General features: G+C 37.0%; 1 protein-coding gene across 1 annotated transcript in view; it reads left to right on the forward strand.

The window, feature by feature from the left end:
* Positions 1 to 15,030, forward strand: part of LOC126974900 (hemocytin-like) — an 83,849-nt gene that overhangs the window by 50,350 nt on the left and 18,469 nt on the right. Inside the window, exons 39-52 of the mRNA XM_050822621.1 lie at positions 349 to 542; positions 659 to 1,000; positions 1,942 to 2,100; positions 2,575 to 2,863; positions 3,675 to 3,834; positions 5,229 to 5,334; positions 5,713 to 5,974; positions 6,732 to 6,956; positions 7,398 to 7,626; positions 9,093 to 9,241; positions 9,921 to 10,171; positions 11,027 to 11,244; positions 12,099 to 12,316; positions 13,208 to 13,393. Of these exons, the coding sequence (XP_050678578.1) occupies positions 349 to 542; positions 659 to 1,000; positions 1,942 to 2,100; positions 2,575 to 2,863; positions 3,675 to 3,834; positions 5,229 to 5,334; positions 5,713 to 5,974; positions 6,732 to 6,956; positions 7,398 to 7,626; positions 9,093 to 9,241; positions 9,921 to 10,171; positions 11,027 to 11,244; positions 12,099 to 12,316; positions 13,208 to 13,393 (2,988 nt within the window). The remainder of the gene's footprint in view (positions 1 to 348; positions 543 to 658; positions 1,001 to 1,941; positions 2,101 to 2,574; positions 2,864 to 3,674; positions 3,835 to 5,228; positions 5,335 to 5,712; positions 5,975 to 6,731; positions 6,957 to 7,397; positions 7,627 to 9,092; positions 9,242 to 9,920; positions 10,172 to 11,026; positions 11,245 to 12,098; positions 12,317 to 13,207; positions 13,394 to 15,030) is intronic.

A 15,030-nucleotide genomic window follows, 5' to 3' on the forward strand; every position in this document is an offset into this window, starting at 1 on the left:
TTGTATATATTTTTTTTTGTTTTTAATTTTTTTTCTTGCTTTAATATTGTAATTGGCTCACGCCGTTTGATTAAAGTATAAATAAATAAACAATATTGGGGTTGCAAGCTGTACAATAAATTTGCAGGATATACGCAATTAACTCTGGGTGTCAGAATACAAGTAGTTATGTTGCTTCAATAGGTGAAATCTTTTACTGTCGTGCAAATTATGTTATAGATGTTAACACAGAAAAAAAGTGTAGAAAACCTGAACAACATTACAAAATTATTTGAAAAAACTGCCTAATTATGAAGCTTTAATCCTCAATTGTTCAAAGATCTGTTTGAGTCACTAAAACTATTTCAGCGGGAAGCTGGAACCCAGCAATAGAGGATAAGAAGCCGTTTATCCAAGTGGAGTTGCCAGAGAAGACCCCAGTTTACGGTGTGGTGATGCAGGGTAGCCCACTCTACAATCACTTTGTGACCAGTTACGAGGTCATGTATGGAGATGATGGCAACGTTTTTTCGCCAGTCGAAACCCCAGATGGGAATCCTCAGGTTCATCTTTCATTTCATAATATTTCTGATATATTAATCTTGAGACATTTTTATAATTTAATAAGAATACTCATTAAATCTAAATTATTAAATAATTATATCAATTTATCCAACAGATATTCCGCGGACCAGTCGACCACAAAAACCAAATGAAGCAAATGTTTGATCGTCCTTTCGAAGCAAAGTTCGTACGCATTCTCCCACTGACCTGGCACGAAGAGATCGCAGTACGCTTCGAGCTTATTGGGTGCAAAGAGATCGTTTCTACCACGTCTACGGCCGCCCCTACCACTCCTTCTACCGCTGCCTCTACAACTGTTTCTACTGCCGCCACTACCACTGTTTCTACTGCTGCCTCTACCACCACTTCAACAAGCACTTCTACTACCATTACGACTACTACTACAGTTGCTCCTGAAATACTTGAGACGACAAGTACTACGTTGGTATACACAACTGTAAGTGTATTTTATTTTTAAAATATATTTAGTTTATTTATTCAGTGTAATGGGTACAAAAGACTGATAAAATTTGTGGCTACTCTACAGTATATAGTAAATCAATTCGCATTTTTAGCATAAAATTAAGAAAAATGTCTCACACGAGATATCTTCATAGCCGCCCTAAATAATGCACTGACCTGAACTAATGATAAAGTTTAAATAAAACATTTTTTAAGGGTTTAAAAAGCTCGTAATTGCAATCCTTGTGTAATTTTAATCATTTGTAAAGTATTTTATTTTAATGTGTAACACTCGCGCTAATCAAAGAAAATACTATGATAAAGTTTTTCAAGCGAGATATTTTCCTCAACGTTATATACCCAATGCTAGAGTTTAGTTCCATATATTAATCTCCACTCACTTTCACAGACTTTAGATATTATATATTTACTCTTACTTCATTCTCAGTCTTACATTGTGCCTGTCTACGTTCTCTGTTTATCTCTTGCTGTTTTTTTTATCTTCACTTTTACACTCCTATTTCACCTACTACACTTTTTTCTAGTTTTTCTGCGTCAATCATTCTGGTCCTTTAACTAACTTCCCGAGGGAGGTTTGAGAGAGGCATAGTGAAAGACTTGAGAGAGGCATACTGAAATAAAATGGATGATTTTGATGAATTTGAATAAAGATTCAAATTAAAGGGCACCTATCTGTGTCTGAGCACTTCAGAAACCTTGCCACTCGAGTTGGTTGTGATTCGTGATTCCTTCCTAGCCATTTATTTCTAAACTCCTAAAAAAACATATTTTTAAAACATTACTTAAAAAACCATATTTTTAACGTTGATGTATAAACTGCACATTTCTTATTTATGTTTATCTGTTGTGGATTTGGGTGTAGTTTCGTCGTTTGTCAACGCTCACATTTACAACATAATAAATAACTTTGTGCAGCCGGAGCCACTCCAGTGTACTGAGCCGCTGGGGATATCCGCTGGGCTTCCGATTGAGATGATAGAAGTCAGTTCTCACAACGAGGATCGCCAGTATTTAACTCTCAACTCAACCAGGGGATGGCAACCACTATACTCCACTCCCGGCGAGTGGATCATGGTGAGTAGGCTTGACTTTACTTGATCCTTTTAAAATCATGTTACTTAATTATTAATATTTGACACATCAAATCGTCTACTAGTTGCTGCTACGGAAACTTTGCGGTTTGGCCTACTGGTATAAGAGTCATAATATGATTATACTTAAGCAAATATTTAATAATTTTCAAAACTTAAGCAAATAAATTACATAATATTTTGTTTTTTTAAATGATATCCCTTGACACTTCTGGGATTAAATAGAATAAATGGACGATGCGGGACTCGAACCCGCGCCTCTCGGGTATCTGAGACCACAAACTGAGAGTTGAACAAGACATACCAAGTTGGTATCTGCGCTCGGACGGAATTCGAGAGGCGCGGGTTCGATTCCCGCATCGTCCATGAATTTTGGTACAAATTAAATTTGTACATAATATTTGTCAATACTATAAAGAGTATTAAAAATTTAAATAATTATTTTATCGGATTACAGTTCAACTTCACATCACCACGCAAAATAACTGGCATTAAAACGAAGGGTGGCACCAAGGGCTGGGTGTCAGCCTTCAACATCATGTACACAACCGATCTTACCACCTTCAACCCGGTGCTGGATACATCGGGAGCCCCCAAACTGTTCCCGGCTAACTTCGACAAAGACACACTTGTTATGAATGAGTTCAGGCCTCCGTTAAATGCGCAATATTTGAAGGTGTTGCCAATTAAATGGCAGAACAGCATCGAGATCAGGGTTGAACCCGTAGGCTGCTTTGAGCCATACCGTGAGTATAAATTTAGATCTACGAACTAGTCCCAGGCAAAAGCTTTTCAAATGTCCTGTCTATATGCTCCATTCTCGACAATAGATGTTTGGCCGCCTAACACCTTAGACGCTGTCTATATGCAAGGGTTATCAAAAACTTGCTATAATAGTACTTGTACTGCCAGTGTTGTGGTCGCAGAAAAGGAGCGTACAATCAGGTATTCATTTGTATGCTGGTTTTGAAGTGCTAAACTTCATTAGGTGTGACTTGAGGGTAACTCAGAAGAAACGCTCAGCTGCTTCCGCTAGAAAAAACCAATTGAATTTTTTTCTCGTTAAAACTTAGCGGATTAAAAAAGGTGTTTCAAATTGCTCAGTAATAACTTTTACAAATCTCCAAGTGTATTTCTTTATTTACTACTTTTGTAATAAATAAATTATTTTTAAAGATTTCAGAAATTTTCTGATGTTTGCGACATTCTTTTATATTCAATAACAGTGCCGTATTGACATGTGGTTATCTAACCTACCATTTCTTTTTCTCAATTTTAGTTATAAATATAGACTCAATATAGATCAATTATAGTATAATATAACTATAAAGGATTTTTTTATTCTAGGTAGAGAAAAAAATATCTTATCTTTCAGCTTTTAAGGAATAACTATTTATTGTACATCTTAAAGTTTTCTTCCTATCTCATAAAAAACATTTGAGTGCTTATTTCCTGTATTTCTTTATAATCAGACTAACTAGAGTAGGACTAGTTGTAACTTTTACATCAAGTTTTTTGGTGTAGAAAAGCGAAATGTAGCTGACATATTGTTTTTAGCTGTCACAAAAGCACCGAAATCTGATCGCGCGCTAGCTCCTTGTGAACTGTGCCCTGGCGTGCCAACGACGTCATCATGCAAGTGCGGGCCAACACTCTACTACGACGGGGAAAATTGTGTAACCAGGGATCAGTGTCCGTGTATGGTCGGATTTATTTCGTGAGTACATTTCTATTCATAGTATTGTTTTTTGATTTAAGAATAAGAAAAATATGATCAATGCCACACACATAAAATTACAGTCTAATTAAATAATATATTCTTAATCCTAACTTAACAAAATTTGCGAAAAAACAAATGAAAAGGCCGATACTCAGCTTGCGCTATTGACTAGTACTGGCTACAGCGCTGATTTTCAGCATCTGCCTGGATAACCGTTGAAGTGGCAGTAAACACAAAAATTTTAAAAAGAAAAAAAAATTGCCTGTTCGAAAGAAACAAGATCATTCATTAATGTTCCAAAGTAAAAAAAAGCAAGTGTCAAGTAATCTGTCCGTGCAAAACTATTTCATGAATGTTGTTGACATAAATTAATTTTAAAAGAGGTCCTCCTCTATCTAATCTTCTCAGCTATTTAATAAATACTGCTCCTCTATATACGGCACTGCTCGTGCCGTTGTCGTGGGACGGGGTTGTTCCCTTCCCTAAGATATGTGTGAGGGAAGTGATGGCTGATCCATGCGTCTTGCTCGTGAACGGACGCTGCTTGTAGTGCCTGATCGGTTCCGTTTTAAGTGATTAAGTATACAGCGTCGCACTACAATGGCGACATTAAATAAACAAACGGGTAGAACTACTTAACCGTAATTATAAAATAAAATATTCATAAAATTCAATACATAATTAATTATATCAGCTAAATACATACATTTTTCTTACTATCATTTCGAAACAACCTATAAGAAATCAAGTAACCGCGCGTCTTTTCGTGTCGTCTTATGCGACCACGGTGATTAAAATTTAAAATCTTGTTTCTTCTTCTTTTTGTTGACACGGTTATGGTGATTAAAATTTAAAATCTTGTTTCCTACATATATGATTTGTTTGTTTGAAAATTTCAAAATATCAATTATTTACTTTAAATTTTAGATTTATTTTTTCAAAATTAAGGCATTATAGCGCCACGTGTATAATTGCTCGCATAATACCTTTCTATTTCCAGTGTATGTGAAATAATACGTCTACTGCACTCGTTACTATTTTGAGTTTCTTTTTTTCATGATTTATCACTTCTACTTCTTTTTTTTAACTTACACAAATAAGTATGTCAAAACGTTTGAGTTACTTCGGTGCATTACTTTACATATATTGTACAGAATATACTTACCTAATATAAATTGCTCAATCTGTGGTAAACTCTCATTAAAGCGCAACTTTTCAGAAGGTGTAGTAAAACCTTTGACATTCATAACTGTCGTTTTGACCTAATTGAATAAATCATTTTTCTTTACTTCTTTCTTTCGTTCTTTATTTATACTTTCAATTGCTTTGGTAAATGTTTGTCTAGAAATATATAAATACTATACTTACTGTATTATTACTACTATTCTCAGATACACGGTAGGCTCCATGTTCCGCGGTGATAACTGTGACGAATGTATATGTAAACTGGGCGGGATCACGGACTGTAGACCCGTCACACAGTGCGTCTGTAAGCCGGTGAGTTATCCATCATGTGTTAATACAGTTTATAGTTTACACTGTTCAAAATAGACTACTAGTGGTTTCACATTTAAAAAAAAATTAAAATGAAATTCCACAGATTAATCAAAAAGATTTCCTTTAAAACCTTTTTCATTTAATTGCGTGAGAGGTATTTCATAAAAACATATTTTCTTTTTACTCTTTAAGATAAATATGATTTATTTAAACTTTGGTTAGGCTGGGTAGTTGTATTTCAAATTGGAGAAATAATTGAATTTATCTTTCAAGAAATTTAATATATCCCCCGCGGATAATGCCGGTCAGAATCATGATTTGGTTCACAGTTCGAAATATTACTTTAAAATTGGTCTAAATTGTATTCATTGACACCAGGATCTGGTTCCGAAATTATCTCCGAGTTGTGAGTGTCTCTGCGAGCCGTGCAGCAACGGCACGAAGATTTGCCCAACCAGCAAACTATGCCTTCCCACGGAGAAGTGGTGTGACGGTCTTCAGGACTGCCCTGATGATGAGCGAGACTGCGCAGTCGTTACGGAGACTGCAAAAACCATCGTGGTGCATACTGAGGCTGCGACTAAACCCACAACACACCTTGCAACTACTCCAGTGACTACTTTGGCAACTACTGAGAAACGTAAGTAATGCGACCCTTTTGGCTCTATTTTATCCTTTACCCATCTAATATACAAAATTTACTTGAGAACGTGTCTTTAGAGACCTTCGTGTAGGTAATGTTACTAATATTTGAATCAATCAGTCCTTAGCTGATTTGTGCCCAAAATAAGCACGTCTTTAATGATACACTCTTGTCGATCACTTGTTCATACAAGTCATCTCCAGTCGGCTTGATTCTTTGGCGCTGTGTAGAGATGTGGGTTCTCTCTGTATCGTCTATCGGATATATTGCAGGAGTTGTTCGGGATGCCAGCAGCGAAATTCCACCAACGGGCATCACGTCAAAATGCGAAATTCCACCCGATTCATCATGTTGACGTCTGGCATTCCACAACCACGGGTTTTGCGTGAAATTTCTTCTCTTGCACAGCTACTTTGTGGACTAAATTACCTTCTGCAGTTTTCCCGAACCAACTACGAATAGAGCATACTCCCACCTCAAAGTACGGCAACGCATCACTTGAGCCCTGGTTTTGCGGATGTTCATGGGCGGCTGACTCACCACCTCCCATCACACGAGTCTCTTCCTCGTTTTCCTCTCTTATTTAAAAAATAATTAAGACTACATTCTCATAGTTCTAAAACACCATGTCTTAAGCCACTGTTTCGTTATCGTTGTTAGATATTTTTTATCTAATAAAAAAAATTAGTTTTTTTCAAGAAAATGATTAACTACTTCAAATAATAATAACCTTTCAAATTTAATTTAATTTCAGCATTGGAGTGCCCAAAAGTTGAGTGTCCCCCGGGCTACTTCGTCAAACAAACAACCAAAACTCACTCAAGTTATTCATCTGCCGACACGGACTTGCCCCCGCCGCGACCTCGGTACTCTTACCAGAGGTTCCGCAAAGGAGGATACGCGAAGGGAGGCTTCTCTAAAGGAGGATTCTCTAAGACTGGATTCTCCAAAGGAGCGTACTCGAAAGGAGGCCGAAATGGTATGTCATTCTTTTGAAAGCAATTTGTTTTGGAGTATTTTCACATAAAACTAAATTTGTTTTGGTTAGAGTTCAGTGGGCTCCTTTGCCCAGAATGCCGGCTAGATTATGATTACCACAACGGCGCCTATTTCTGCCGTGCAGCAGTAATGTGTAAGCATTATTGTGTTTTGGTCTGAAGGGCGCCGCAGCTAGTGAAATTACTGGGCAAATGAGACTTAACATATAAGATGTCTCAAGGTGACAAGCGCCATTCTAGTGCCGCTCACAATTATTGGGTTTTCATTGTAATGGGCAGGGCGTATCAATTACCATCAGCTGAACGTCCTGCCCGTCTCGTCTCTTATCGTCATAAAAAAAGTTATTTTTTTAAAAAAATAGATTTACCTCATCTTTCAACCTATTAAGATTTACGATGTAAACATATACTTATTTATAAAGGCCTTCCCGCACCACCGCGGCAAACGCAAGCGTTCACCCTGGAGAAGCCAACATCTGCCAACACGACTAAGAAACAAGAGTGCGTACAGTTCAAATGCGTACCGAACCTGCCGCCGCCGTACAGGCCCGGGGTCACGCCCAAGCCCGTGGAGTGCTCCACGCCTGTTTGTCCGCGACATTATACGCTTAAATTGGAAAGTGTACCGGATGAAATCAATAAGTGCCCACAGTGAGTATTTAATAAAAAAAATCCAGTTATAGAGACTGCCGATACAAGTGAAAACATAGAACTTTTAGTATAAATTTGATATTTCATAATGTTTAAAAACAATTAAATTATTAATTTCAATTTATTCTTTAAACTTATTTCAATAATATATTAATCAAACAAAAACACTATTTCAACAATGCACAGTATATATACACATTGAACTTTTTACTAAATCCATTCAATTTCACTTAAAAGATATAACACTGCACAATACGTCAGCTGTATAACTACAGATATACTGCTATAAGCATTTCGGTGACGCGAACTCACAAGATTTCACCCATCCAAAAATTGTTTAACTATAATTATGTATTCATATATATTTACTTCTTAAATTATTTATTAATCGCGTCCACCAGTCATGAGCATGTTGGTAACGCGAACCTATAAGATTTTCCTAGGGTGGGCACTTTTCGGTAGGCCGAAAAGTGCCCATCGCGGCTAAAGAAGTTTTCGCTTCAAAAAATTGTTATTAATTTTAGTAGCAGTGGAACAATTTGTGTAGTTTTCGTCCAGGGCAGTACAGCAACCATACTTTTTTTTTCGGAAAAATAACTCTTCTCGACAACTATTCTTTTCCATCATATTTAGCATACATGTTATACTATTGTATTTATTTTTCAATTGGCATGAAACACTAATAATTTATTGATAAGAGAAATCAAAAATCCGACATCATCATGATTTTTTAAGATTAAAAATAATTAGATTAAGACTAACGTAAGGATTATCAAAATCGCCCCATTTGTTTGTCTGTAGAGCGCTGAACATACATGCACTGATGAACACACAACCCTTCTTTGAGTTGCATAAATTGGAAAAGAAACAATGGAAAAATATTACTACTTACATTTGCAAATATTTTATTTGTATATTATTGTATATACCTAGAAATGCAATAGCTTTTTTTCAATAAAATCTAGCGAGGGCGAAATGTCCGTGTGACGTCATAATATCGCCTGCCGGTCAGAGGCTCGCTCTCGCCATAATGAGTGAATGAGAGTCTGTAGCGTAGTGACGTCACAGGGTTCAACGACCCCGTTGCGCAGCGCCTAGCTGAACAATTTAATATTTCGGATACTTTGTATCATAAAATAGGTTTTACCTGGTGTGCTCGATTATAATAAAAATGTTTTGTTTTCAACCGAGCAAATTAAAGTAAAGTCTCAAATTTAATGGTTGGTATTCTTCATTCTACGTCATTCATCTTTCACATTCTCATTTCATCCATCTACAACCAAACTATGGAATATGTTTAATTGCGCGGTGCTTCCACGACAAAAAAATGCTCCTGTGATTCCTCTGGTGTTGCAGAAGAATTTAGGCGGCGGTGATCAATTAAGTTGATGTTAAAATCAAATCATTCGGTTGTTCTCCAGTTCCATATAGTATTTTGTCCATTGTCTTAATTTAAAATTACTCAGATACATCTGCGTACCGCCGGTGGAGCGCCCAGCATTCTGCAACGTGACGGGGCGCTCCTTCACCACCTTCGACGGCACAGAGTACAAATACGACGTCTGCTACCACATCCTGGCCAGGGACAACAAGTTGGGAGCCTGGACTGTCCTCAGTATGTTACACCCATTAAAAAAATACTTTGTACGCTATTATTCTTCTTCTACTTCGCCCGTTCTTCTGAGGCATTCCTTTTGGAGTGGGTGGTAGTTTTTTTTTGACTTTCAATAAGTGATGTCACATCCTATTAATGTTATTTTATTGAATTAAATAGCGTTCCACACTGTCTGGTAACATCAAATAGAGATAGGATGTAATAATGATAATGTTTCATGTATAGGGAGGGGGCAATCATTAAAAGTATCCTAAAAGGCGACTTGGCAGGGCTTGACAGGGCATTTACCAGTGGGAGGCTCCTTTGTACAGGGAGGCTAGATTACGGGTACCACAACGGCGCCAATTTCTGCCGTGAAGCAGTAATGTGTAAGCATTATTGTGTTTTGGCCTGAAAGGCGCCGTAGCTAGTGAAATTACTGAACGAAAGAGACTTAACATCTTATGTCCCAAGGTTCCTTGTGCGGTATTTCCAGGACTTTTCTAAAAGGCCGGTAACGCGCTTGTAATTTCTCTGGTTTTGCAAGAGAATGTTGGCGGCGTGATCACTTATCATCAGGTGAACTGAACGCTCGTTTGTCCCCCTCTTCCATAGAAATAAACGCCAACTTTATACTTAAACCCTTACTATGAATCTTAATATCGTGTCAGGTAAATAAATATACTTTTTGTCATAACAGTCCGCAAGAAATGCCGTTTGGAAGGTTGTATGAACGAGCTCCTGGTACTTCAAGATGACCAACTAATCCTAGTGAAGCCGAACCTGATGATAGAATACGACAACTATGAATATACAGTTGAGCAGACCAGCAAGATCTGCTTCCAGAAGAATAGCTTCGATGTTTTCCGCCAAGGAAAGGGTATCGCTATCAAATCCAGGAAATATTTGTTCTTTGTCATGTATTTGCCCGACGGTGATGTAAAAATTGGGGTGAGTTGACTATTTTTCACACCTAACTTGCAATTTTTGATTCCCAATACAAATATCTATCAATTCTGTATTTTGCTTCATTCGAGTGATAATTTGCAAGATTTAGATCCGGCAAATCGTAATAGCGAATCCATAAACCCATTTTTGCTTCATAGAAATGGTTTCGCCAACAACAACAACGCTGATAAATAGATAGAGAGTAATTAATCTGTAGCATTCTTGGCTTCTGAAATGTGTAATTGATAAATGCGGTAAAAAGAAATAAATAAGTTAAAATTGATTAATGAAGTAATTTCTAATATACAAAAAAACATTATTACTAACGAAAAAAGTTTTAAAGGAAAGAAGGTCAAAATATATTATATTCGCGCTTATTGGTTGTTCGAAGTAAATCCAACGAAATGCATTATATTACAAATATTGCTATGTAGATAAAATTAATTACTTATAACAATGCGTTGCCTTCAGTAAGGCAGTACGCGTTTAACCATTGATCAGGCCGGTCCGAGTAACCATTTTACCCATTGTAACTTGTGAATAGTAGAGATCCGCGTATTCACAAGTAGAACTATTAATTAAAGTTATTTAACAAGTGTCATAGATTAATTTAGTACCTTAAGTAAATAAATATTATTACCATAAAAACCAATATATATCTACCCTTAAAGGGGTGCACTTATTTTCATGATTTACAAATTTGACATGATAACATTATAACAAATTAATTTTTTCATGGTCCTTTCGAGCCGGATTTTGGAGCCGGAGCCGTACCATTTTGAATAGTTGTAATAATTGAACAAGTTGAGTAGACAAATGAGGCAACAGCACTAAAATACCTGAATATAATTTGTAAAGGTACATAAGAAGTACATGGGGTCAGTGGACGGGCTGTGCGGCCTGTTTGACGGCGACGCGAGCAACGATCGCACCTTGCCCGACGGAACCCTGGCGACGTCGATAAGTCAGTTCGCGCGGAGTTGGGCGAAGCCAGGGTTGCCTCCCGACGCGTGCCAGACCAAGGTCATCCCGCCGCAGAAACAGAAGCGGGTTTGGGATCTCTGCAATGTTATAACGTGAGTAACTATTGAAAGAAATGTTAGGGAAACTGTTTATTTCACTCTTACATCATTTATTCATAATCCTAGATACCGTAACACCATAAAATTCAACGTCAAAGAGGGCTTGGATGTTTTCGTTGACTTTTTCGGCAAAATATTCTTAAATTGTATTACCATGCGATAAGATGAGGTCCAGTTGAGTTTGTCTCATAAGGTTACGGTTTACCTAAGGCGAAGCTTTATAAGTGACGGACCTATCGTGCTATAAGCTACGGCTTTGAACTCCGCTGATAAAGTTACAATATTTTGCAAATATTCATCACATTATATGAGCAGTTTCCATTTAATAATGTTAAAGCTGTAGTAGATCCAGTTTCTCTCCAGTTGTGAAAATGAATATAACCTTGATCGAAGAACTGATTGACATCACATTCAACATATTTTGTAACGATTACGTAAGTGAAAAGATTTCTCCCAAACTGCAAATTTCGCCAAATTTATAACATCATCGTCTTACATAAAGTATACCTTTCGAGTAACGTAAAGTTAATAAATTTTGATATGTCTTTGTTTAGCTCTCACTCGAATGGTTGGCTCGGTGGAAGAGCGCTCGCACGGAATGCGAGAGGTCGCGGGTTTGAGTCCCTTATCGTTCATTAAATTTTGTTTTCAAATTTAATTTGTGTAATCAAACCCAGAAGTGAGGGTTATCACTTTAAAAAATAACAAACCATAGTCTTATTATACTGAAATCGCACGTTTGGTGAAAGTTGAGCAAAACGATCACTAATATCTATAACGCGACAGATTGTTGGGTATTGGGTTGCTTTTAATTTTAATAAGTATTGATATCCATTTCACATTTACAGCGAAAAGCCACTGTCTGAATGCGCCAAGGTGCTAAACCTCGATAAATGGCGCAACATATGCCTGGAGAAGATATGCGAGTGCGCGGAACTAGCCACAGACGGCATCAAGAGGACAGAGGAGGAGTGTAGGTGTCTGCTACTGGAGCAGCTGGTAGCGGAATGTCTGGCCGCTGACAAAAACATCGATGTTAGCACGTGGAGAATACAGAACGGATGCCGTGAGTTCATTCATTATATTTTTTTTATAACAAGTTACAAATACTACCTACTGTAAATTCACATACAAGCTAACATCTAAATAATTAACTGTTAAAATGCTAAGCTTTTAAGAATAATGATAAAATGACAAATTAATATTGGAACAAAAATTGAGCAGAGTAACGCCCTAATAATTCGTCGACGGTTGCAGTGAAATTTGTGAGTTTTTTTTACATCTCCAGCCTCTCCTTCTGTCACATTCTATATTCAACTTTTGACATATTTTGCTTGACCTACATGTGATAATAAATAAAGTGATTTTTGATTTGATTTATTTTATTATGGTTACCGCCACTAGTTCTTAGGAGAATTAATAATATTATGGCAAAAAATATGCAATTTCGTTTCATATAGATGAGCTCGCGTCATTGAACAATCAATGCAGCTGTTATATGGTGAATTTTGTTCATTTTCCAAATAATACTGTTTTAATATCTAGATAATTAAATTATCTATGCAATGACGTAAAAATATACTCCAATATAATTATCCAGTATAGAGCTAGCTCTCAAACAACATCAGGATGTACTTCCGATCATAACTCGTCACGCGATGAACTGATCTACCGAAAGCATTTTGGAGTATCTCATGTTCCTCGCGTGACATATTAATACGTGTTATCGGCTAGTATATTCTAACCCCCTTATTCATAATGGTCCGCTAACTTAAAACAGCTGCTACAGAGTGTTATTTGTCATTCTGATTTAGGTCAATAGAAGAAAACAGAGTGAGAATTAGCAATGCTTTAAGTTAGCAGACCATTATGAATAAGGGGGTAAGTCTATAGTCAGAATGACCGTTGGGTCAGCTTACAGCTATTGTCAAACATATCACACATTTTTTTTTGTCAGGCGCGGAGTGTCCGCCCCCGCTGGTTCACTACGACTGCTACCGCAAGGGATGCGAGCCGGCGTGTGGTGCGCCCGCGCAGGCGCAGTGCCCGCAGGTGGAGGGGCAGTGCTTCCCCGGCTGCTACTGCCCCGAGGGCACGCTGCGGAAGGAAGACAGGTGCCTTGCACCACACGACTGTATCGACTGTGAGTCTAAAGACCTCATTAGGTATTTCATCGTGTATTGTGTACTTTATACACATAATAAGTACACACTCATCTCCCTAACTACTATATAACCAGTGAACGCATATAAACACGGAAGCAGTCTTGTCATACTATGTACCGTTAATTATTAGCGCCAAAAATTTACACAATTAAGTTACAATACACATATACAATTGTAATGTTTGTATTAATATTGTGATTTTATTAAATGATAATTAATATAAACTTGGCCAATTTAAATTACCTATATATTTACTTGCATAAGCGTTACTGAGATCCCTTCTTCTAGATCGATACTCTTCCTGTTTGTTGTTTCCGATGTGTTAAAGCAGCTCTCAAATTAACAGCTCGTTAAAAGTAGTAATAGAAATTTTATAAAATTTGAAAAATTTATTTGGATAGTTTTAGAACTGAATGTTCAATATGAAACAGTTCCTTTAATAATCTTTCTGAAGGAATAGGATGAATCCAAAATTCTTTATTTCTTCTTCATTTTTTATACCTCAAGTACGAAATAATACACCGCAATGTCTGTACTTCCATTCTCTGTACATCCCTACAGTTCCGCCGACAAAATGACCGAAAGTGTACGTCGTCGTCTCGATAGCACAAAAAGTGTGTCATGTGCGATAGGTCTACAGTAAACTATCACTGCATAAAATAAAGAGTGTCATTGGTTTTGAATCTAGGCCGATATAGGATGTGCTTTGTCAGTTACTTTTTCATGCGCCCAACGTGAATTACGTGATTGTCTCTCTGCATGACATTACGATAATTGTCAATGTTTATCAGATATGTGGACTCACTCGCCTAACTGAACTAATCCGCGTGCCAGGACTGTTTGAGATTTAGTTGCGCTATATTAAAGCATCAGAAAAGCTTCCATGTTTTATATGCGTTCACTGTATATTACCAATTATCCTACTAATATTACAAATGTGGAAGTTTGTATGTCTGGATGTATGTTTGAACTTCTTTAACGCAAAATCTACTGAATAGATTTTGATGAAACTTTACAATAATATACACTGGCCTTCAAAAGTAAGTATCACACTTTTAAAATTGGGATAACGTTTTAAGTTCATAAGATATACTTTCGAAATAAAAAGGACTCCAAAGAGAATTTAATTTTGTACATAAAAACTTTATAGTCGGTAACCTTCCTTTAAGAATTGGCTGAAAAAAAACTTCAAAAACAAAACCATCCCTTTTTCAAAGTGGACGTTTCTGAATTACAATTTTACCCTTCACATTTTTCTTTCTGTTTTAAATTTTTTTCAAGATCGACGGGTCTTGTTTTAAAAATTTATGCTAAAAAGCACATAATATTTATTTATCATGCCTCTTTCAGTTGAAGAATGTGCTAGGATCATGGCTTTTCTGGAACTAGGCATCAGTATGCGTCGCACTGAAGGAATGGTGGGTGTGACGGTACGAACGGTCCAGAAGGTAAAGCGTAGGTACGAAGAGACTGGACACCATCTGAGGAGACCTTGTAATGGCAGACCCAGGTGTACCGAGTGCCCGAGAAGATCGTTATATTATTTCCACTGTGTTAAGAAATCGCCACCAAAATGCAGTTGAAGCAGTGAGAAGAAGACTTGCTGAAGCAAATT

Source organism: Leptidea sinapis, chromosome 34 (assembly GCF_905404315.1).
Source record: "Leptidea sinapis chromosome 34, ilLepSina1.1, whole genome shotgun sequence".
Taxonomy (NCBI): Eukaryota; Metazoa; Arthropoda; class Insecta; order Lepidoptera; family Pieridae; genus Leptidea; species Leptidea sinapis.